This window comes from Oncorhynchus nerka, linkage group LG4 (genome assembly GCF_034236695.1).
Source record: "Oncorhynchus nerka isolate Pitt River linkage group LG4, Oner_Uvic_2.0, whole genome shotgun sequence".
In the NCBI taxonomy this organism is placed as follows: domain Eukaryota; kingdom Metazoa; phylum Chordata; class Actinopteri; order Salmoniformes; family Salmonidae; genus Oncorhynchus; species Oncorhynchus nerka.
Genome location: NC_088399.1, coordinates 48,765,131 through 48,789,537, shown reverse-complemented (window position 1 = coordinate 48,789,537; position 24,407 = coordinate 48,765,131). Strand labels below are relative to the sequence as shown.

General features: G+C 41.3%; 1 protein-coding gene across 4 annotated transcripts; it reads left to right on the top strand.

Annotated features, from left to right (window-relative positions):
- Positions 1-21,369, top strand: LOC115126741 (BDNF/NT-3 growth factors receptor-like). 4 transcript variants are annotated; one of them, XM_029656387.2, is made up of 18 exons: positions 1-290; positions 1,723-1,797; positions 1,907-1,978; positions 3,788-3,856; positions 4,001-4,161; positions 4,414-4,550; positions 5,494-5,626; positions 6,039-6,350; positions 6,752-6,772; positions 9,438-9,446; positions 12,525-12,559; positions 12,668-12,767; positions 13,007-13,195; positions 13,669-13,799; positions 14,115-14,287; positions 16,918-17,158; positions 20,126-20,284; positions 20,945-21,369. In XM_029656387.2, exons 1-18 carry the CDS (start codon positions 85-87, stop codon positions 21,128-21,130), a joined length of 2,409 nt encoding a protein of 802 aa, XP_029512247.1. In that variant the 5' UTR covers positions 1-84; the 3' UTR covers positions 21,131-21,369. The 4 variants fall into 4 exon arrangements, with proteins under 4 accessions (XP_029512247.1, XP_064873690.1, XP_064873688.1 ...); XM_065017618.1 differs by lacking the exons at positions 6,752-6,772; positions 9,438-9,446 and adding an exon at positions 11,851-11,865; XM_065017616.1 differs by lacking the exon at positions 9,438-9,446.
- The last annotated feature ends 3,038 nt before the right edge of the window (positions 21,370-24,407 follow it).

Here is a 24,407-nt window from a genome sequence, read left to right as displayed (position 1 = left end):
CGGATTAAATTGGCTATAGGACGGGGGAAATTAATAATATCCATATTTGATCAATACCTACCGTGAGATATCGTTGGACCTGCAATGGACTCCAACGTACGGGAATATGGAATGGCTCGCTTGGGAATCTTTATGGTTTTGATGGGGCTGTGGCGGGTTAGCGCTGCTTGCCCTGCGTTCTGCACTTGCAGCATCTCAAGGATTGCTTGTATCGATCCTGAACCAGGGATCGAGGATTTCCCTATCCTTACGTTAGATGACATAGAAATGGACATCAACATCACCGATATGTAAGTATTGATTAATTAAAATAAATGGCTACGTCATTGCAGACATGGCAAACCTACAATGAACGGTTCCTGTTTTTAAGCAAAACAATGTCCGATTTGCTCAAACAAATCAATACAAAAACACCTGAGGTGTATCACAAAATAAGGTGTATTTACTTTGCCATACTATTTAGGCTGTTCATCTCTCATGTTTTCAGTTTCATATGGAGACAGCCTACCCTAAGCAACAATAAAAAAATAAGTAGGCTACAGCTTCAGCATATAATAGTGCAGGATAATTATAATTATCATGGGGGGGGGGGGGGGTTCGAGCGTGCGTGTCAGGTGGTGGGGGCACGAGTTGTTGGGAATATTTGGAATAGGCCATTTTCCTCTAGAAACCAGGCCCTGGCAGGGATAGTGGTAATGATATTTAGTGGGGATAATGGCATGATGGCTGATGTGGCTCCAACAAGCAGAGACATGGGGGAAGCAAGTAAAAACACAAAGGAAAACAATGTCAGATAAATTTGCCAAATCACGATTATAATGGGCTAGCCAACGTTACAGACTCGGGTCTATGTCGCCCCCACAAAATACCCATCGTAGCAATCAGTGCCGCCCGAAGTGGTTCTTGTAAATATCAAAACACGTTAGCACACCGTCACAGTGGTATCTGTATAAAACACAGGGTTAAAGCCATTTATTAGGTTTAGGCTACAATTGTTGACGTGCCAGAGCTGGACTGGATGAGTTTATTTGATAGACAATAAACAGACAATGCATGTGCGGAGAAAAAAATACATTACCACTGCATATTGTTGGTGATAAGTGTTACTCTAGTTCATCAGGCCTATTAGCTAACGCAGCATATGTTTAGATTTATCATATTTCAGTGCAGTAGCCCTATTGCATATATCCATAAGGTGCATAGTATTGTGCCTGAAACCTATATTGCTCCTGGGCAAATGCAGATAGTGAGAGAACTAACACCATCAGCATGATGGGGCCATAGCCTACATCTAGACAGGGTGGTGTTGTACTTAACTGTGTCTTCTAATACCATCCATAGCTTAATCAAAGGTAAACCTTAATTGATGATGGTCTACTGGCCTATTACTTTGGCATGCAAAGCATTTTCATTCATTATTATGAATATTTAACATTAATAATTCATTCTAAACATACGTATATGAATATTACATGAACAACCATCACCCATCCAGGTGTTGTTTACTCTAGTGTAGAGAGATATCAATCACCTTAGCTTTTCTAATCAGTAAATATTAGCTGAGTGTCCAAAGAGACACCAGTTTGTACCGCTATCAAATCTATCATGAAGAGAAGCTACAGATTCCCTCAAAACAGTTCAGAAACCTGCCCAAAATGGGCACGATGGCCAAATACTATATTTCCATTATGTTTGTAATTGTTTTGTATTGAACTTTTACAGATACATTGCAAATCAAAACAGACTATTTGACATCAATGATAACAGCTTGAAGTACTACTCAAATCTCAGAAATCTGTAAGTATTAGTATTACGCGAGGTTATGATCCAGACTATGTTATGGTTGCACTAAATTGATATGTAATTGTGACTAAAAATAACACATTCACTCCCCCACTCCGAACAGAACTGTGACAAATACCAGATTGACTTCTATCTCATCACAGGCCTTTTTCAACAATACAAGACTTCAATATCTGTAAGTACTGTATAGTCTTTGATAGATTTTCTGTTTGGTGTTGTTCTTATCTTCCTCCTCACAGATGTAGCTAATATACTTTCAAAGAGCAAATGTAGGGCCCACAAGCCAATCACAAACAATTAAGCCCAATTCATATTATAGACTATGTGGATTCTTACAGATGTAGGATCTTAATTTGGATCTTAATTTAGATATTTTTTTGCTGAGAATGTTCCTACACAGCAGGAAATGCAAATTTGTCACATATTTGAGTTTTAAACAGGCTTCTAAACGGTGTGTTTCCCACTTTGAAACTTGCCCTAATGAAAAATGTATCAACCCCTACAAAAATGTCCATTAATTACAATCCACATAATCATGAACATTTCCTGTCGCTGAAGGATTATTCTCCTGCTGTAGCGAACTGTCTCAAATGAAGATTCTACATCTGTACTAACCTTACAGTGAAGCCTTGCAGCCAACACTTCTAAACGTGGTAATTCTTATCCAAATCTGCATGGATTGGCATGATAATGTCGCCTATAGTCAAAGGAGCTGGTTCAAGCGCATACAGTTTAGCCTCATGGCTGGGTAGCGGGATGACACGCTCAGCAAACAGTGAGGAGCAGTTAATGGTCTGACCATATGGTTTTGTTAATGCATGGTTAAAAGGTGCTAGGTGCAAAACAAGTGAAAGTGAAAATAGAGCAAACATTCTGTTCCAACGTCACATACGTTTTCATTTGAGTTTGATCACACACGCACACACACTGATTTTGGATTGAGTTCAGTACATACATAGGTAACTGCCAACAGACAGGAAACTCGGGTAAATGAGGGATACAAAAGTACATTGAAAGCAGGCGCTTCCACACAAGTGCGGTTCCTAAGTTAATTAAGCAACTGACATCCCATCATGCTTAGGGTCATGTATAAGTGCCCAGTTGCCCAGTATTTAGGCTACCATGGCTAGAAGAGGAGGTCTGTGACTTTGAAAGAGGGGTCTCAAATGAGCATAGGGGGTTTAAATGGTTGTGTGTGTGTGTGTGTGTGTGTGTGTGTGTGTGTGTGTGTGTGTGTGTGTGTGTGTGTGTGTGTGTGTCACCAGATCTCAACCTGGTGACACAGACGTATGGGAGATTTTGGAGTGACACCTGGTGTTTTTAATCACCATCAACAAAACACCAAATGATGGAATTTCTCGTGGAAAATGGTGTCACATCCCCATCCAGTAGAGTTTCAGACAGTGCTTGACTTGGGCAGGAGCCCACCGGAGCAGAGTACCGGCACCTCAAATGCTCTACTGCTTGAGCTCCTGTTCCTCTTATAGAATATTAACTCACAAGTATTATGGAGCTCCTGCAACGAATTGTAAACAATACCGGCACCCAAAATGAGTACCGGCACCTATTTCAGTCCAAGTCAAGCACTGGTTCCAGACACTTGTAGAATCTATGTCAAGGCGCATAGGAGCTGTTCTGGCATCTCGTGGTGGCCCAATGTCATATTTGTATTTTTATTTAACCTTTATTTAACTAGGCAAGTCAGTTAAGAACAAATTCTAATTTACAATGAAGGCCTAGGGACAGTGGGTTAGGGACAGAACGACAGATTTTTACCTTGTCAGCTCAGGGATTCGACCTAGCAACCCTCCGGTTACTGGCCCAACGCTCTAACCAGTAGGCTACCTGCCGCCCCAAAGATACTTTATGTTGGTGCTTCCTTTATTTTTGAAGTTACCTGTACATTGATAACATTAGTTATGTCATTCTGACCTACAATACTTGGTTTATTGTAACATTTATGATTTATTATTTTGACTCGTAGGAATCTGAGAGACAATAACTTGTCAACACTCTCTTGGAAAACATTCCAAAACTTAAACATGACATCTTTGTAAGTACCTATCCCTATTTACTATTTCATGTCATATAATTATTATTTTAAAGTGCAATGTCTATGTGTGTGTGTGTGTGTGTGTGTGTGTGTGTGTGTGTGTGTGTGTGTGTGTGTGTTAATGCTCTGTTTTTTTTTCTCTAGTCCTCTCCTGTCTGGTAACCCTCTGAAGTGTGTATGTGAGAACATGTGGATCAAACTGAGGCTGCAAGAGGACATTGACAGTACAGAGAGTCAAGAGCTGAAATGCATAGATGACAGAGCAGTGAGGAGGGCCATCTCCAGATTCACTCCCCCTGATTGTGGTAATGTCAACCCCAGAGAAAGACAGACATACAGATGGGGAACTACACTAAACATGTTGTGAAAAAGCAGAGAGAGAGAAAGCTTGTGTACGTGTGGAACATTGAGGAGCATACTAGAATGCCAGTGTATTGCTTTGACTTTTCTTTTCAAATAGTCAGTAAACAGCATGGAGTAGAAATCAAGTGAAGGTCACTGAGGTGCAACTTGTACCGCAAAACAACATTGTTAAAGGTTCTGTTTACGTTTTACAGAGGCTCCCGCAGTGGAGGTCAGTCCCTCTATCATCAAAATGACGGAGGGAAGTGATGTCAGAGCAGTGTGCAGTGCAACAGGGTCTCCTGCCCCTGATATCTTGTGGAATATTGACAGTTTGTTTACCATCACTAAGGTAAGATGATGATCTTTGTTTTGGTATATTATGACACAACCCTCTGACTATTACTAGGGCTAGGAGTTGTTCCTGATGAGGTCATGTGGGCAGGGAAAAACTCTTGGCTTTGTATATTATGCACTTTTCTCAATTGACACCTTAACACTCACAAAAAAATGACCCCCCTTTTCTCCCCAATTTCGATCTTGTCTCATCGCTGCAACTCCCCAATGGACTCAGGAGGCAAGGGTCAAGTCCCACGTCCTCCGAAACATGACCCGCCAAACCGCGCAACTTAACACCCGCCCACTTAACCCGGAAGCCAGCTGCACCAATGTGTCGGAGGAAACACTGTTCAACTGACGACCGAGGTCAGCCTTCAGGCGCCCAGCCCACCACAAGGAGTCGTTAGAGCGCGATGAGCCAAGTAAAATCTAATTTTATTGGTCACTCACACGTGTTTATCAGATGTTATTGCGGGTGTAGCGAACTGCCCCCCGGCCAAACCCTCCCCTAACCTTGACAACGCTGGGCCAATTGTGCGCCACCCTATGGGACTCCCAATCACGGCTGGTTGCGATACAGTCCAGGATTGAACCCGGGTCTGTATTGACGCCACTAGCACTGCAATGCCTTAGACTGCTGCGCCACTCGGGAGGCCCCATAGCACTCAATTTTATGTTAGTTTTTCTTCTTCTTTTTTTACATGAAACTTGTCAAGTTTTTACATTTCAATACGTAACTAACAATATCATTTTATTAATATAATAACAGCACATTACTCCATACTTTTAGGTGTTTTATAACATACAGCAGTAAATATTTTAGCTCACTATGATCACAATGATTTGTTATTAACTGTATTGACTGTGTAATACATGTTACTATTACTAATAATGCTAAAGCTAATAATGCTTATTGCTCATCATGACAATGCTAATATTGCTAAATGTATTTACAGATCAATGCCTTGGAGCTGGAGAGCAATCTGACACTGTTAGGTCTCTCGCCTTCGGACAACGGCAGAGTGATCACTTGCAATGTTGAGAACGTAGTCGGCCAAACCGAGGCTTACCTCCAACTCAACATCCTCTGTAAGGACGTGTTCTGTTGTGTTTGCGTGCCTATACCATTTTTTTGTTTATTTTATTCTGCCACTGTGGTTGCAAAATGTAAAATGCCATTTTCACTGATTCTACAGTGTAGTTTTATCCTGGATCTGTAGCATCCTACATTCTGAAAGACCACCTCTGGTGGTTCTGTGTCCTTACTGAAATGATAATATTGCTCAACAATCTGATTGACTCTACATGTCTCCTGTCACCTTGCCATACTGTACTCCTCCGTCTGTTTAGCTCCTGGTTGCCCTCAATGCCGTACCATACTCTCCCTCCTGTCTAGCCCCCTTACCCCAGTATCCCACTGCATTCTTCCAGTCCCCCTTCCTCATGTCTAGCACCCACTCCCAGTACCCTGTGACTATTCTTCCTGTTGTCTCTGTGTCAGTTCGCCCCACTATCCTGGAGCTGCTGGAGCCATTGCGCCTCCACCACTGGTGTATCCCCTTCAGTGTGACCGGAAACCCCAAGCCCGAGCTACGGTGGTACCACAAGGACCAAGAGCTCCACGAACAGGAGTACATCAAGACCGAGATCCACGAGAGCACAGGGAGCGTTCACCACGGCTGCCTGAAGCTTGTCAACCCGACTCACATCCACAACGGGCAGTATACGTTGGTGGTCAGGAACGAGTACGGGGAGGATCGTAAAGACATCGACGCCCACTTCCTGCTCCCGCCAGACCCAGACTACGATACAGGTCTCACTGCAGTTTAGTTTATAGTTACTGTAATTTGATATAAGATGTTATAATCTATATGTAAGTTGTTTTTAGACTCTGAAAAAAAATCTGTGCTATGTAGAACCTTCTAGGACCATAGAAAAGGTTAAAAATAGAACCATTTCAAGTCAAATAAAACTCTTTTTGGTTCCAAATGGCACCAATTCAAGAGTTCTATTTGGAACCAGAGGTTCTATGTGGAACCAAAAATGGTTCTATATGACCTGAAAATTGTAACCTTTTTTCAGAGGTTTCCTTTCCTGAACAAATGGTTCAACATAGCAGCTTTTTTTCTGAGAATATTGTTTTTTTTGTGTAGCATGGTATGTGTAATGGATGTTTATGAATAACATGTACATTCCCTTTTTCACTTATTTCAGAACCGCCATATACCTACCCTTGTAAGTATTTCTTAAGACATTGCAATTCTGCAAAGAATTCAGATTCTAAAACGTGCCGTTACGAAGACACGTGTGTGTGTGTTTTTCTCTTGACATGACGTTAAATAACTGTCCAGTGTTTCCAGATTTCTATGATATTATGACCTATAAATAATTACAATATGAGGGAAATAGATTTCCTTCCAATTTTTTTCAATTAAGAATGTTAAAAAGCAGCTTTTCTGTGTTGGAATGGTGTGGGCATACCTCAACAACAGAATGGTGTGGGCGTACCTCAACAACAGAATGGTGTGGGCGTATACCAATCATAAAAAATATTCACGCAAGTAGACCACCGATTGGCCTTCATGCAATCATCCTCTGAGGAAATAGCATTTTTTTTTTAAACGGTCTGTTTGACATTGTTTGAGGTGGGTCCCCAAATTATGCTTTGGCAACATACGGTATGAGTATAGCACAAGTCAACAACATTATTTAGGTATGAGTTAACAGAATATTAACTTCTTGAAAGTGAGATTTTCACTGGAGAGTTACTTTTAATTTTAAATATCCAACGCAGCCGTTTATTTGAGTTATCTCAATATCAAATCATTTTGGGATACAATTAAGTACCTTACTGTGAATGTTTTCAATTTAAATTGTCAAAAAGAAACAAACATTGCTCTTTGCTAAGAAGCTATTTCTCAAGCAAGAATTTTGTGGGGACTGTCTGGGAGTGGTCTGAGTGGGGAGGGGAAAACTGAAAGCTAGCTGTTGATAGAGGTTTGGAACTGTTTCTTATTGGTCTATTAACTAATTTATCACCTGGCGATGTCACCAGTCAGGCCAACACTCCATCCCACAAAACAGTCAAAAAATTTCAGGTGGTCTTTTCAAACAGCTCTTAGACTAAAAGGTCATTCCAATATATATATATATGTGTGTGTGTGTGTGTGTGTGTGTGTGTGTGTGTGTGTGTGTGTGTGTGTGTGTGTGTGTGTGTGTGTGTGTGTACAGTGCATTCTGAAAGTATTCAGACCCCTTGACTTTCTCCACATTCTGTTACATTACAACCTTGTTCTAAAAATTATGAGGAAATGTTTTGATTATTCAATCTACACACAATATCCCATAATGACAAAGTGAAAACAGGTTTTTAGAAATTTTAGCAAATTTATTTAAAAAACAGACACCTTATTCACAAATATTCAGACCCTTTGACATGAGACTTGAAATAGAGCTCAGGTGCATCCTGTTTCCATTGATCATCCTTGAGATGCTTCTACAACTTGATTGGAGTCCACCTGTGGTAAATTCAATTGATTGGACATGATTTGGAATGACACACACCTATCTATATAAGTTCCCACAGTTAACAGTGCATGTCAGAGCAAAAACCAAGCCATGAGGTCGAACAAATTGTCCCTTGAGCTCCAAGACAGGATTCTGTCAAGGCACATATCTGGGGAAGGGTACCAAAACATTTCTGCAGCATTGAAGGTCCCCAAGAACAGTGGCCTCCATCAATCTTAAATGGAAGAAGTTTGGAAACACCGAGACTCTTCCTGGAGCTGGCCATCCGGCCAAACTGAGCAAACAGGGGAGAAGGGCCTTTGTCAGGGATGAGACCAACGACCCGATGGTGACTCTGACAGAGCTCCATAAGTTCCTCTGTGCAATGGGAGAAGCGTCCAGATGGACAGCTATCTCTGCAGCACTCCACCAATCAGGCCTTTATGGTAGTGGCCAGGTGGATGCCACTCCTCAGTAAAAGGCACATGACAGCCTGCTTGGAGATTGCCAAAAGCGAAAGGCACCTAAAGGACTCTGACCATGAGAAACAAAATTCTCCGGTCTGATGAAACCAAGAATGAACTCGTTGGCTGAATGCCAACCGTCACGTCTGGAGGAAACCAGGCACCGCTCATCTCCTGGCCAATACCATCCCTACGGTGAAGCATGGTGGTAGCAGCATCATGCTGTGGGGATCTTTTTCAGCGGCAGGGACTGGGGGACTCGTCAGGATTGAGGGATGGAGCAAAGTAAACCTGCTCCAGAGGGCTCAAGACCTCAGACTGGGGCAAAGGTTCACCTTCCAACAGGACAACGACCCTAAGCACACAGCCAAGACAACACAGGAGTGGCTTCGGGACAAGTCTCTGAATGCCCTTGAGTGGCCCAGCCAGATCTCTGGAGAAACCTGAAAATAACTTTGCGTCAACGCTCCCCATACAACCTGACTGAGCTTGAGCGGATCTGCAGAGAAGAATGGGAGAGACTCCCCGAATACAGGTGTGTCAAGCTTGTAGCATCATACCCAAGAAGTCTTGAGGCTGGCATAGGTGCTTCAACAAAGGGTCTGAAAACTTATGTGAATTTGCAAAAATATCTAAACCTGTTTTTGCTTTGTCATTATGGGGTATTGTGTGTAGATTGATGAGAAAAACAATTTAATCACTTTTAGAATAAGGCTGTAACGTAACAAAATGTGGAAAAAGTGAAGGGGTCTGTATACTTTCCGAATGCCCTGTATGTATAAAATACAGGAAAACGTTGTTTTTGACTGCACTGGGCCCTAAAGACTTTAGGAATAATGACAGATTGATGATCCTGCCTTGTTATTTTCCTTTCCTCTGTCCACTGCTCTTCCTGTGCTGTGGGATGTCATCACCCTGCTGCATTTCAGACACCACTGGTATGTGCTTGAAGTATGAAATCCTGAGGGAATGTATTGGGTTTGGGGGAAAATCCAGGGTGGCCCAAAAGCTAATAGGGGATAGACAAGCATAATCCATAGCAAAACCTTTGACTGGACAAAATTGCAGTTTCTGGGCCCTGTCTATTACATAATTTACAGTGCCTTCAGAAAGTATTCATACCCCTTGACTTGTTCCACATTTTGTTGTTACAGCCTGAATTCAAAATGGATATCAAAGTGAAAACATGTTTATTGAAATTGAAATACAGAAAGATTTCATTTACGTAAGTATTCACACCCCTGAGTCTATACTTTGTAGAAGCACTTTTGGCAGTGATTACGGCTGTGGGTCTTTCTGGGGATTGTGCAACATTTGCCCATTACTCTTTAAACAAAATCTTCAATTTGTCAAATTGGTTGCTGATCTAGATCTTGAAGTAATTTATGTTAAAGAAAATAACATGGCTAAAGAGCAACAGTAAAATAACAGTAGCGAGGCTATATACAGAGTCAATGTACGGGAGCACCGGTTAGTCGAGGTAATTGAGGTAATATGTACATGTAGGTAGAGTTAAAATTCACTGTCTTCTTAGTCAGCAACTCCAGTGTAAATTTGGCCTTGTGTTTAAGTTATTTTCCTACTGAAGAAAAGAAAAAGCAGACCACCACAATTACAAGCATACCCATAACATGATGAAGCCACCACTATGCTTGAGAATATGGAGACTGGTACTAAATAATGTGTTGTATTAGATTTGCCCCAAACATAACACTTTGTATTTAGGACAAAAGTTTATTGCTTTGCCCAATGTTTTGCAGTATTACTTTAGTTCCTTGTTGCAAACGGGATGCATGTTTTGGAATATTTTTATTCTGTACAGGCTTCCTTCTTTTCACTCTTGTCAATTAGGTTAGTATTGTGGAGTAACTATAATGTTGTTGATCCATCCTCAAACTATGTACAGTGAGGGAAAAAGGTATTTGATCCCCTGCTGATTTTGTACATTTGCCCACTGACAAAGAAATGATCAGTCTATAATTTTAATGGTAGGTTTATTTGAACAGTGAGAGACAGAATAACAACAAAAAAATCCATAAAAACGCCTGTCAAAAATGTTATAAATTGATTTGCATTTTAATGAGGGAAATCAGTATTTGAACCCTCTGCAAAACATGACTTAGTACTTAGTGACAAAACCCTTGTTGACAATCACAGAGGTCAGACGTTTCTTGTAGTTGGCCACCGGGTTTGCACACATCTCAGGAGGGATTTTGTCCCACTCCTCTTTGCAGATCTTCTCCAAGTCATTAAGGTTTCGAGGCTGACGTTTGGCAAATCGAACCTTCAGCTCCCTCCACAGATTATCTATGGGATTAAGGTCTGGAAACTGGCTAGGCCACTCCAGGACCTTAATGTGCTTCTTCTTGAGCCACTCCTTTATTGCCTTGGCCATATGTTTTGGGTCATTGTCATGCTGGAATACCTATCCACGACCCATTTTCAATGCCCTGGCTGAGGGAAGGAGGTTCTCACCCAAGATTTGACGGGACATGGCCCCGTCCATCGTCCCTTTGATGCGGTGAAGTTGTCCTGTCCCCTTAGCAGAAAAACACACTAAAAACACTAATAATGTTTCCACCTCCATGTTTGACGGTGCGGATGGTGTTCTTGGGGTCGTAGGCAGCATTCCTCCTCCTCCAAACACGGCAAGTTGAGTTGATGCCAAAGAGCTCCATTTTGGTCTCATCTGACCACAACACTTTCACCCAGTTGTCCTCTGAATCATTCAGATGTTCATTGGCAAACTTCAGACGGGCATGTATATGTGCTTTCTTGAACAGGGGGACCTTGTGTGCGCTGCAGGATTTCAGTCCTTCACGGCGTAGTGTGTTACCAATTGTTTTCTTGGTGAGTATGGTCCCAGCTGCCTTGAGATCATTGACAAGATCCTCCCGTGTAGTTCTGGGCTGATTCCTCAGCGTTCTCATGATCATTGCAACTCCACAAGGTGAGATCTTGCATGGAGCCCCAGGCCGAGGGAGATTGACAGTTCTTTTGTGTTCCTTCCATTTGCGAATAATTGCACCAACTGTTGTCACCTTCTCACTAAGCTGCTTGGCGATGGTCTTGTAGCCCATTCCAGCCTTGTGTAGGCCGACAATCTTGTCCCTGACATCCTTGGAGAGCTCTTTGTTGTTGGATTTTTTGTTGTTATTCTGTCTCTCACTGTTCAAATAAACCTTTAAAATTATAGACTGATCATTTATTTGTCAGTGGGCAAACGTAAAAATCAGCAGGGGATCAAATACTTTTTTCCCTCACTGTAACTGTTTTAAAGTCACCATTGGCCTCATGGTGAAATCCCTGAGTGGTTTCTTTCCTTTCTGGCAAAAAAGGAAGGACACCTGTATCTTTGTAGTGACTGGGTGTATTGATACACCATCCAAAGTGTAATTAATCACTTCACCATGCTCAAAAGGATATTCAATGTCTGCTTTTTTTTTTACCCATCTACCAATAGGTGCCCTTCTTTGCGAGGCATTGGAAAAGACCTCCCTGGTCGTTGTGGTTGAATCTGTGTTTGAAATTCACTGCTGAGGAATCTTACTGATAATTGTCTGTGTGGGGTAAAGAGATGTTAAATCATGTTAAACACTATTGCGCACAAGGCGAGTCCATGCAACTTATGTGACTTGTTAAGCACCTGAACTTATTTAGGCTTGCCGTAACAAAGGGTTTGAATACTCATTGACAAGACATTTCAGCTTCAAAATTCCACTTTGCCATTGTGTGTTGGTGTGTAGGCCAAATGTTTTTAAATTCAGGCTGTAACACAACCAAACATGGAAATAGTCGAGGGGTGGGAATACTTTCTGAAGGCACTGTAGCTAACACACCTACTGTCTGGTTACATCACAACCAGACAGTATTTTTAGCCTTTGAAAAAAATCTAAGGTCATTTTAACGTGAGAGAAGAAATCCGATGAAATTAGATTATGTACTTTAATGTTTGTATGTTTAATGCTGTTTCATTCTGTTTTAAATATGTCCTGTGCTTGTTCTTTTTGTCTCAGACTTACCACTACCCCCAATAGAGGACAGTGTTGCAGTAAGTTAACGTACACATCATAATTTGTCATGCGTGGTTATGTGCATACTATAATGTTGTGCACTGTTATTGGTAAGTATTTTGCATTGTTGAATGGTGTTGTTCCAGGTGTACATAGTGGTGGGGATCGCTGGCGTGGCATTAATTGGATGTGTCCTGATGGTGATCATTCTGAAATATGGAAGAAACTCAAAGTTTGGGATGAAGGGTAAAGCTTTTCTTTTTAATCTTAGTATAGTCATTTTTCAAACCAGTATTGAGACTTGCAGGCCTCCCATTTGGATAACAATGAACATCTTGTTTTAGGTGCACATTTCTACAGTTTTAATTCCATTTAACCCCACCACATTTCAGCTTATGTTCGGCGACATAATAACATACAGAAGTCAATCACTCCTCTCATAATTGTATTTCCTCCCACTGGGGTCCTCTCCCCTTCCTCCTCAGGCTCCTCCTCGGTCATCAGTAACGACGATGACTCCGCCAGTCCTCTTCATCACGTCTCCAATGGCAACAACACCCCGTCGTCCTCAGAGATGGGCCACGATGCGGTGATCATTGGAATGACAAAGATCCCTGTCATCGAGAACCCACAGTATTTCCGCCAATCTGGCAGCATGCTGAAATCGGACACGTGTGAGTTACCGTGGTGCGGAGGTCTGCTGGTGTTGTTACCCGGTCTTTTTCTGATAAATCCATGACAGGGCCACTGCGACTGGATGGACTTCATGGCGATGACTTTGGTTGACCTCTTGCCGGATGGCTTGCTGTAATATCAGACTGTATGGCACAGAGGATGTCACTAGACAGACACACACATCTGACTATTTCACTCGTATCCCTGTGAGAAATGTAGTTCTGTAATGGCTACAATGTCCATACTCGTCCGACACGCGACCAGAATATCACAGTTTCACTGTTTTTCCTCTATACAGTAGTAGACTAGGGCTGTTAACTTTAGTGTATGTAATGTGTAGGGCCAGGAGTTTTTCCTGGCCACTTGACCTGACTAATTCTAACTAGGGGCCGAGAGTTTTTCCTGGTCAGTTCACACGATATTCAGGAAAAACTGTGATAGCCTTACTTCATCTGTCTCTTTTACATCCCAGTTGTCCAGCACATCAAGAGACACAACATTGTGCTGAAGCGTGAGCTGGGAGAGGGGGCCTTTGGGAAGGTGTTCCTGGCTGAGTGCTACAACCTGATCCCAGATCAGGACAAGATCCTGGTGGCTGTCAAGGTAAAGTATGGCCATCTATGCATGCTATTTCAAACAATCAACACACACTTTAGTCCTGGCTTTGATTTTTTTTTAAAGAACAGATTTAAATATAAACTATTTAGCTGTTTGTCCTTTTCCCATATGTGAGGATTGTATGTACATTGTTTTGGATAATAGCACGGCAAACAAGTATATTAGGATTTAATCGAATTTTGTAGGAAGGAGACTTTGAAACCATCAACAATCCCATCAATCAATGATTAAATGATGGTATGTGCATGCGTGCGTGCGTGTGTGTGTGTGCACGTGCACATGCCTCCCTGTCCTCCTCAGACGTTGAAAGAGGCCAGCGAGAGCGGCCGAGCCGACTTCCACCGGGAGGCGGAGCTACTGACCAACCTGCAGCATGAGCACATCGTTACCTTCTATGGCGTGTGTGTGGAGAGTGACCCGCTCATCATGGTGTTCGAGTACATGAAGCACGGCGACCTCAACAAGTTCCTCAGGTATTGTCCTGTGTCCCAATGTCTTTGTGTGTGTGATTTACGTTTGCCAATTCACGTGTACTGTATTAAAGAACTAACAGACGTAAATACTCCATGTGTGCAACGTGTATGTTTTGTGTCTGTTTTTATCCTTTTACTGTAAGCCAGAGTGCCAAAGACACATTTACATTCTGTGCAAATTTAATGCATAATAATGGTGTCTAATCTAATCAGTCATGAAAGGCTATGGGGGATTTTGGCACATACATACAGTACCAGTCAAAAGTTTGGACACCTACACATTCAATAGTTTTCCTTTATTTTTTTCTATATTGTAGAATAATAGTGAAGACATGAAACTATGAAATAACACATGGAATAATGTAGTAACCAAAAAAGTGTTAAACAAATCAAAATATATTTAACATTTTAGATTCTTCATAGGTGGCCACCCTTTGCCTTGATGACAGCTTTGCATACTCTTTGCATTCTCTCAACCAGCTTCATGAGGTAGTCACCTGGAATGCATTTCAATTAACAGGTGTGCCTTGTTAAAATATAATTTGTGGAATTTCTTTCCTTCTTAATGCATTTGAGCCAATCAATTTTGTTGTGACAAGGTAGGGGTAGAATACAGAAGATGGCCCTATTTGGTATAAGACCAAGTGAATCAAGCCTTCATGGTCGAATTGCTGCAAAGAAACCCCTAATAAAGGACACCAATAATAAGAAGAGACTTGCTTGGGCCAAGAAACACGAGCAATGGACATTAGACCGGTGGAAATCTGTCCTTTGGTCTGATGAGTCCAAATTTGAGATTTGGACTCATCAGAAAGAAAACCGCTGTTTCTTTGTGAGACAGAGTAGGTGAGCGGATGATCTCTGCATGTGTGGTTCCCACCATGAAACATGGTGGAGGAGGTGTGATGGTGTGGGGGTGATTGCTGGTAACACTGTCTGATTTAGTTAGAATTCAAGGCACACTTAACTTCTTGACTCACCCATCCCGTTAGCGGGATCATTTTCGTCAACAACCGCTGAATTGCAGCGCGCCAAATTCAAATTAAGTTACTAAACAATTTAATTTTCATGAAATCACAAGTGCATTTTAGCAAAACACAGCTTAGCTTGTTGTTAATCCACCTGGTATGTCAGATTTCAAAAAAGCTTTTCGGCGAAAGCATACCAAGCGTTTATGTAAGGACATCTCTCTCAGCAGACAAACCATTACAAACAGCTAGCAGCAAAGTACATTGGTCACGAAAGTCAGAAAAGCAATAAAATGAATCGCTTACCTTTGATGATCTTTGGATGTTTGCACTCACGAGACTCCCAGTTACACAATAAATGTTCCTTTTGTTCCATAAAGATTATTTTTATATCCAAAATACCTCCATTTGGTTGGCGCGTTATGTTGAGAAATCCACAGGCTCAAGCTGTCACGACGGGGCAGACAAAAATAGTATCCGTAAAGTCCGTAGAAACATGTCAAACGTTTTTTATAATCAATCCTCAGGTTGTTTTTACAATATATAATCGATAATATTTCAACCGGACTGTAGCTTTTTCAATAGGAGTGAGAGAGAAAATGTCTGCTCCAAGCTGCTCGCGCATGCGAAATGCTGCTGGCACCCAGCCACCCACTGACGCGATGTGATCTTTCTCACTAATTTTTCAGAATAAAAGCCTGAAACTATGTCTAAAGACTGTTCAGACCATGTGGAAGCCATAGGAAAAGGAATCTGGTTGATATCCCTTTAAATGGAGGGAAGGCATGCAATGGAACAGAGAGGTTTCAGGACAAACAGCACTCCCGGTTGGATTTTCGCCTGCAATATCAGTTCTCTTATACTCACAGACAATATTTTGACCATTTTGGAAACCTTAGAGTGTCTATCCTAATCTGACAATTATATGCATATTCTAGATTCTGGGCCTGAGAAATAGGCAGTTTAATTTGGGTACGTTTTTCATCCAAACATCAAATTACTGCCCACTACACTCAACAAGTTAACCTCTGCAGCAATAAGCCATCCCATATGGTTTGCGCTTAGTGGGACTATCATTTTATTTTCAACAAGACAATGAACCAAAACACACCTCCAGGCTGTGTAATGGCTATTTGACTAACAAGGAGAGTGCTGCATCAGATGACCTAGCCTCCACAATCACCGACCTCAACCCAAGTGAGATGGTTTGGAATGAGTTGGATCGCAGTGTGAAGGAAAAGCAGCCAACAAGTGCTCAGCATATGTGGGAACTCCTTCAAGACTGTTGGAAAGCATTCCAGGTGAAGCTGGTTGAGAGAATGCCAAGAGTGTGCGAAGGGTGGCTACTTTGAAGAATCTAAAATATGAAATTATTTTGATTTGTTTTAACACTTTTTGGGATACTAAATGATTCCATATGTGTTATTTCATTTTTTATGTCTTCACTATTAATAGTAAAAATAAAGAAAAACCCTTGAATGAGTAGGTGTGTCCAAACGTTTGGCTAGTACTGTATGTAAGTGTTATACTTTATTTGAATTGAAACTGGGTAACTGCAATGGAAGCGAATGAGTTTGCACTTATCCGATTAAGTCCTCTTTGTATTCAATTTTAGATAACTATAGTTAGCATTGTGTTTGACCCACCTGTGTTTTGGTGTAGGTCCCATGGTCCTGACGCAGTGCTGATGGCTGATGGACAGCACAGCCTGATGGTGGAGCTGACCCAGTCCCAGATGCTGCATATCGCCCAGCAGATCGCTGCAGGCATGGTCTACCTGGCCTCCCAGCACTTTGTCCACAGAGACCTGGCCACACGCAACTGTCTGGTGGGAGAGAACCTGCTGGTCAAGATTGGGGACTTTGGCATGTCCAGGGATGTGTATAGTACCGACTACTACAGAGTGAGTCTGTGGGCACACACACACACACGCACGCAAAACAGAAAGACAGGAATACACTCATGTGTAATTAGAATTTGGTTTTGGTTTGTAACAACCATGCTTTTACAGCAATAATTTTAACCAGCAATTTTTAAAATCTATTTTTAATGCCATTTAAATGCAAATTCTATAATATGCATAGAATTGCTGTTTCCATGGTAATAGGGGGCAACAGTGCAAAATGCACTGCCAGTTTTTTTTTCATGCTTGACATTGCATTAATGCCGTGATGCAAATTTAGCCTTGAACTCTCTATTTTAAGGCCTTTTCAGAGGCAAGCTACTGCTCTTAAAATACCTAGATTCATGAACACGCTTCTCCTTATCACCCCCCGTTCTATCCAGTATCTAACCTAGTTCTTATAAAATGAGTGAGGGAAAACATTGTCTACCTTAGCAGGTAGCCTAACCTGTTTCTGCTTTACCCAACTCCTTTGTTGTTGTTATGCCAAATTGGCATGATATTGGCTACTTAAAGCACAAACAGATTGGGCTAACAGGCTAACTGCTATCTGCTACTGTCTAGCTTTTACTAGAACAGTATAGACAACACTACAGGCATTAATGTGATTTCATGTCTGCATGGGCCCAATAATATTTTGGCCATCTCAGGTTGATCTGACAATTCTCACATAGAAACTTAATTGGGAGGACGGATGTTTGATATTCTTTTTACATTTGTGTAAGAAACCATTAAAAAAAAAATCATAATGAAAGTGTCCATTTTAGGCCCTTTTTAGACCTATACATGCCCCTTCCCCACCTTGCTCTCTGAATTTTCACCATATTGCTCAACCCCACAGTCCTTTCAGATGTACACAAGAAGTGCATGAGGCTTCCGTCAATTTGGAATTGTATCTTGATTGCGCTCTCCCATCAGGGCCTTGTTCAGTAGGTACAACGTTATGGAATGTTCTGAATCAGAAATGCACTGTGGAACAGACATGCCTCTGACTTGAAGAGTAATGGAATTTTGTCTGCTTTATTCATGGCAATTCTATCTGCAACGTTCTGAGCGTGATCCTTGTTGTGATAATGCTATAGGCTACTGCCTTCATTCTCTATGCAACTGAGGCTGACATTACATTTCATGGCTGCTGGCAAATCACAACATGCTCAATTTCAATCAGCCTACACATTGTATGTGCTTGCTACTGCTGCATGGGTCATACTATCCCTTCTCTATGGCATCAAAGGCAATGTACAGAACTGATTTGTGAACTAAATGGATGTCATAAGGTGAATGCACCAATTTGTAAGTCGCTCTGGATAAGAGCGTCTGCTAAATGACTTAAATGTAAATGTCTTGTCAGACTTAATGGTCCGTGAACTGTACATGATACAGACAACACCGTGGTGTCATTATCCTCCTAATAGTGTGCTCATTTTGAGACATATTGTTTTTAACAATATATTCTACAAGTACATCACATTTCTAAAGTGGACTCTCTGCTACTTTTCCATATGGTTTGCGCTTAGTGGGACTATCATTTTATTTTCAACAAGACAATGAACCAAAACACAACTCCAGGCTGTGTAATGGCTATTTGACTAACAAGGAGAGTGGAGGTCAGATGACCTAGCCTCCACAATCACCGACCTCAACCCAAGTGAAATGGTTTAGGATGAGTTGGACCGCAGAGTGAAGGAAAAGCAGCCAACGAGTGCTCAGCATATGTGGGAACTCCTTCAAGACTGTTGGAATAGCATTCCAGGTGAAATCTGGTTGAGAGAATGCCAAGAGTGCACAAAGCCGTCAAGGCAATGGGTGGCTACTTTGAAGAATCTAAATGATAAGATATATTTTGATTTATTTAACACTTTTTTGGTTACTATATGATTCCATATGTTATTTCACAGTTTTGATGTCTTCTATTATTCTACAATGTAGAAAATAGTAAAAATAAATTAAAATCCGTCAATTGGGCCGTGTGTTTTTCTGTTGCTCATAAGAAAAACACAATTTCATTTTCAAGATTTCATGTTTGTTCCCCATGAGACACTGTAGACGCAGAAGAAGTCTATTTAATTTCCTCATAATCCTCAGAATGAATCTAAAATAACTCAAGAAATCTGAAATGAATTTAGATGTTTTTGCAGAGGAGGTTTTAGTTGCGCAATTTTACATCGAACTAAGGTGTTTGGTGCAGTATTTCTGAAGTAACGCACGGTTGTTCCAAACTCCATTTAAGGCGAGACTGACTTTATGACCAAAATTATCCGGTTTACACTTTGTAGTCAATTTTGACACTAGAATAACTGTTTCTGACTCAAATCGAGGCCATGTAGGCCGTTTTCAAAGGGATTTATTGCTTTTTAAAGGCAGTCGCTCAGATTTGGCCTTTAGATCCAGACTTGTTCTGTGTCCCAATCAGCCCCAGGCCTGGGGTCTATGTAGACTACAGTGCCCTCTGCTGCTTCCTGGCCCTCCCTCGGGAGAATCAATACCAAACAGATGAATGTAACTGAGACCCATCACCCCCCGCCCCCCTCCAATCAGAGGGCAGCATATGAATATGCCCACTCACTAATACACAGTATCCGCTATTGTGATCATATAGGAAGACCAACGATGCAGCTGAACAGCAATTGGGTCAACACGTGGAAACATTTGCCAGTTATTGTGAACTGACAATCATGTCAGGCCTAACAGTACCAATACAGGCAAAACATGTTGGGTTAATACCTTTTTTTAAATATCTCGTAATATTGATTTCCATGACAACTGTAGGCCCAGCCAATACACATTTGTGTACATGACCTTTAAACAAATGTTAATGGGCCTTAATAGTATGTTGGTTACTGACCTGACTGACACCTTTCCATCTAACCCTGTTTTTTGGGCCGTTTCTTTTCTTCACTCCCGTTCATTTGACCTTCTCTGTGGTTTTCCTGGATGGTTCCTGATGGATCCTTTGTCTGTTTCCAGGTGGGGGGTCACACCATGCTGCCCATCCGCTGGATGCCTCCAGAGAGCATCATGTACCGGAGGTTCACCACGGAGAGTGATGTCTGGAGTCTCGGCGTGGTCCTCTGGGAGATCTTCACCTATGGGAAGCAGCCCTGGTACCAGCTCTCCAACAATGAGGTCAGTAGTCTCTTATCACAGACAGCAGCACTCTTGAGATTTGGTTCTGGGTTCCGAGATTACAAGGTTTTAGACACAAACACAAACCTTTCCTACAGTAGATTGACTACACTGGTATCATAGCACTTGAGCTCCAATGAGATTTTTTGTAATCTTCAAATACATCAGTCTTCTGTAGTCTCCATTTTGCTAATCTTTGTTGTAGTATATCACATTTGTATTGTCCATATACATTGACTGTACAAAACATTAGGAACACCTGCTCTTTCCATGACACGGCGTGACCAGGTGAATCCAGGTGAAAGCTAGGATCCCTTATTGATGTCACATGTTAAGGCCACTTCAATCAGTGTAGATGAAGGGCAGGAGACGGGTTAAAGAAGGGGGAGGGGTTGCAACGCAACATTAGGAAGGTGTTCCTAATGTTCTATTCTCCGTGTCGATTTTTATGCGTTATGAATATACATTTCCTGGAAATCTATTAGATGAAACCAAGGCTAACATGTCTGAGTCTAAAAAAACATATCACCTTGGTAAACCTCACTTTGTTTAGATGCTGTTACCATGTGAGTGATGGCTTCCTTAATTGCCCCTGAGGGAATAAATCAAGTTGAATTGGACTGAATTTCAATTGCATTGTGGTGGGTACCCTTTATGCAGGTGATCGAGTGTATCACCCAGGGGCGAGTGCTGCAGCGGCCGCGTTCCTGTCCAAAGGAGGTGTACGACCTGATGCTGGGATGCTGGCAGAGAGAATCCTACATGAGACTGAACATCAAGGAGATCCACAGCCTGCTCCAGAGCCTGGCCAAGGCCTCGCCTGTCTACCTGGATATACTGGGCTGAGTGAGTCTGGGCAGGTGTTTGGGTGGGGGTGAGGGGGAGTTGCGTGTGTGCGTGTGTGCGTGTGTGCGTGTGTGTGTGTGTGTGTGTGTGCGTGTGCGTGTGCCTGACTGTGCTGACTGTGCTTCTGCCTCCTCATCACATAGAGAAAAGCCTTAAATTTGATTAACTTTTCCTTTCCTTCTCCATTTGATGATACTCTTAGGACCAGTTTCTCAAACCCAGATTAAAATAATCCAGGAGCAGGCCCAATTCTGATTTAGTTCATCAAGAGCTAAAAATGATTTAATTAAGATCTATTAACCTTGAATTACATAATGCTGGACCGTGACGGGAACTTTTTAAATGAAGTTTAACCATAGTCCAACAATAATTGAGGCCATGTCCATGAAACCAAATGATCAGTAATCTTGGTTAAATTGTAATCTGGGTCTGCGAAACAATTCATTAACTGTGTTATTGTACTCTTCTTGTACACTGTAATTGCTGGGGATGAACAAAGGGAAAATGACTGTGTCAAAATGATCATGGACAATGTATGGACACGTGCCAACATGGATAGAGCTTTTCCTTGTTCCTACTAACACGAGGAACATCTCATGTGGAGCGACATATAAAGTCGAAGTAATATTTCTTTCTTTTTAAACCCATTGCAATGAAGTAAGGCTTACCGCTTATATAAGTGTCATGGACTATTTTTATGATGTGAGAACTTTCTTATTGATGTCAGGTGCTTTTTGACTCTGTTGTTTTCATGTTTCCACTTTACATTTTGATTGGTGACTGAATTCTGTCATCATGGCCAACCAGTCCGGAGCTGTGGAGTTGATTATTATGGTACTTGAAGGGTACCTCTTAGGACTTATAATGACGTCATATCACATTAATAACCCATTAATAACCCATATATACCACAGTAAAAAAAAAAACATCCATTCATGAAATGCTTATGTACTGCTCATATATGGTTATTTGTGTGTTATAAAGTCTATGTAGGTACCCTCAGTCTAGAGAGAACAAGAGCCATCCATCCACACAACACCGTTAAACCCCTGAGTGTTGCTATACATATACATATGTGCATATTACAAAAACACTTTTAAATGTTATAAAAATAAGGATTTATCTTTTAAAACATATGGGCATTCTCTATGCCATATTTCTAATTCATTTTTTCAGAATCATTTTCTTTTCTTAAATGATTATTTCAGGTTGTGGTTCATTATCAGTGGTATTTTCTATCTGATTCTATTTTGCAAGATACTGACATTGTCCATTTCCATGTAGAAGGTCTTTGTGTTTTTGAATGTGGTTAGTATGCACTACACATGTCACAATCTTGACTGGATAACTAAAGCACAGTGAATAAGGACCGTCCCAGCATTAAGTTGGAACAGGGAGGAATTTGAGTTGCCTCAACTCAAACCAAAGCAGTAAGAAAGTTGACCATACTGTAGCATATAATAACATTGTCACTTTGTTTTGTCATTTGTGAAGAGCACATTCACCAGCAATGGCTTAGAGAGACCATCATTTTATGCTCTACCGTATAAATCTATTGGAGGCCCAGAACTCTACTACACTGTTTGTTTTGCATTTTTGGCAGCTTTATAAATGCTGTCGATGTTGTTGAGGTCGACGTTGATAAGATGTTTCAGTATATTGAAGCTAATAGGAAATGATGGATTTAGCCTTTAAGGATATTTTATTCATTTCAGCTGTATTTGTGGCGAATCAACATTGACACTGCTTTAGTTTTCACCCTAGAGTTAGAAAACATCACTGGTAAAATGCCCCTATTCAGCGATTTATGCACTTAAATTACTAATTGACTTGTTTACATTATGTACTGTATAGCATATTATTTGGAACCAGGGTGTGAAATTCTGTGATCTTATATTGATTGATATACAGTACCAGTCAAAAGTTGACACACCTACTCATTCAAGGGTTTTCCTTTATTTTCTACATTGTAGAATAATAGTGAAGATGTGAGCTATGGAATCATGTAGTAACCAAAATAGTGTTAAACAAATCAAAATACATTTTAGATTCTTCGAAGAAGCCACCCTTTGCCTTGATGACAGCTTTGCAAACTCTTGGCATTCTCTCAAACAGCTTCACCTGGAAGGCTTTTCCAACATCTTGAAGGAGTTCCCACATATGCTGAGTACTTGTTGGCTGCTTTTCCTTCACTCTGCGGTCCAACTCATCCCAAACCATCTCAATTTGGTTGAGGTCGGGTGATTGTGGAGGCCAGGTCATCTGATGCAGTACTCCAGCACTCTCCTTCTTGATCAAATAGCCCTTACACAACCTGGAGGTGTGTTGGGTCATTGTCCTGTTGAAAAACAAATGATTGTCCCACTAAGTGCAAACCAGATGGGATCGCTGCAGAATGCTGTTGTAGCCATGCTGGTTAAGTGTGCCTTTGAATTCTAAATAAATCACTGACAGTGTCACCAGCAAAGCACCCCCACATCATCACACCTCCTCCATGATTTACAGTGGGAACCACACATGCAAAACTCATCTGTTCACCTACTATGTGTCTCACAAAGGCCTGATTCACGCAGTCTCCTCTGAACAGTTGATGTGTCTGTTACTGGAGCTCTGTGAAGCATTTATTTGAGTTGTAATTTCTGAGCCTGGTAACTAATGAACTTATCCTCTGCAGCAGAGGTAACTCTGGGACTTCCTTTCCTGTGACGGTCCTCATGAGAGCCAGTTTCATCACAGCGCTTGATGGTTTTTGTGACTGCACTTGAAGAAAGTTGAAAAGTTCTTTTGAAATTGTACTCATTGACTGACCTTCATGTCTTAAGGTAATGATGGACTGTCGTTTCTCTTTGCTTATTTGAGCTGTTCTTGCCATAATATGGAGTTGGTATTTTACCAAATAGGGCTATCTTCTGTATACCACCCCTTCCTTGTCACAACACAACTGATTAGCTCAAACGCATTAAGGAAAGATATTCCACAAATGAACTTTTAACAAGGCACACCTGTTAATTGAAATGCATTCCAGGTGACTACCTCATGAAGCTGTTTGAGAGAATGCCAAGACTGCAAAGCTGTCATCAAGCAAATGGTGGATACTTTAAAGAATCTCAAATATAAAAATATATTTTGATTTTGTTTAACAGTTTTGGTTACTATCTGATTCCACATGTTTTAATGTCTTCACTATTATTTTTTAAATAAAGAACAACCCTGGAATGAGTAGGTGTGTCAACGTTTTCACATCATGAACAGATTCTATCAGGAATGTGACGACTTG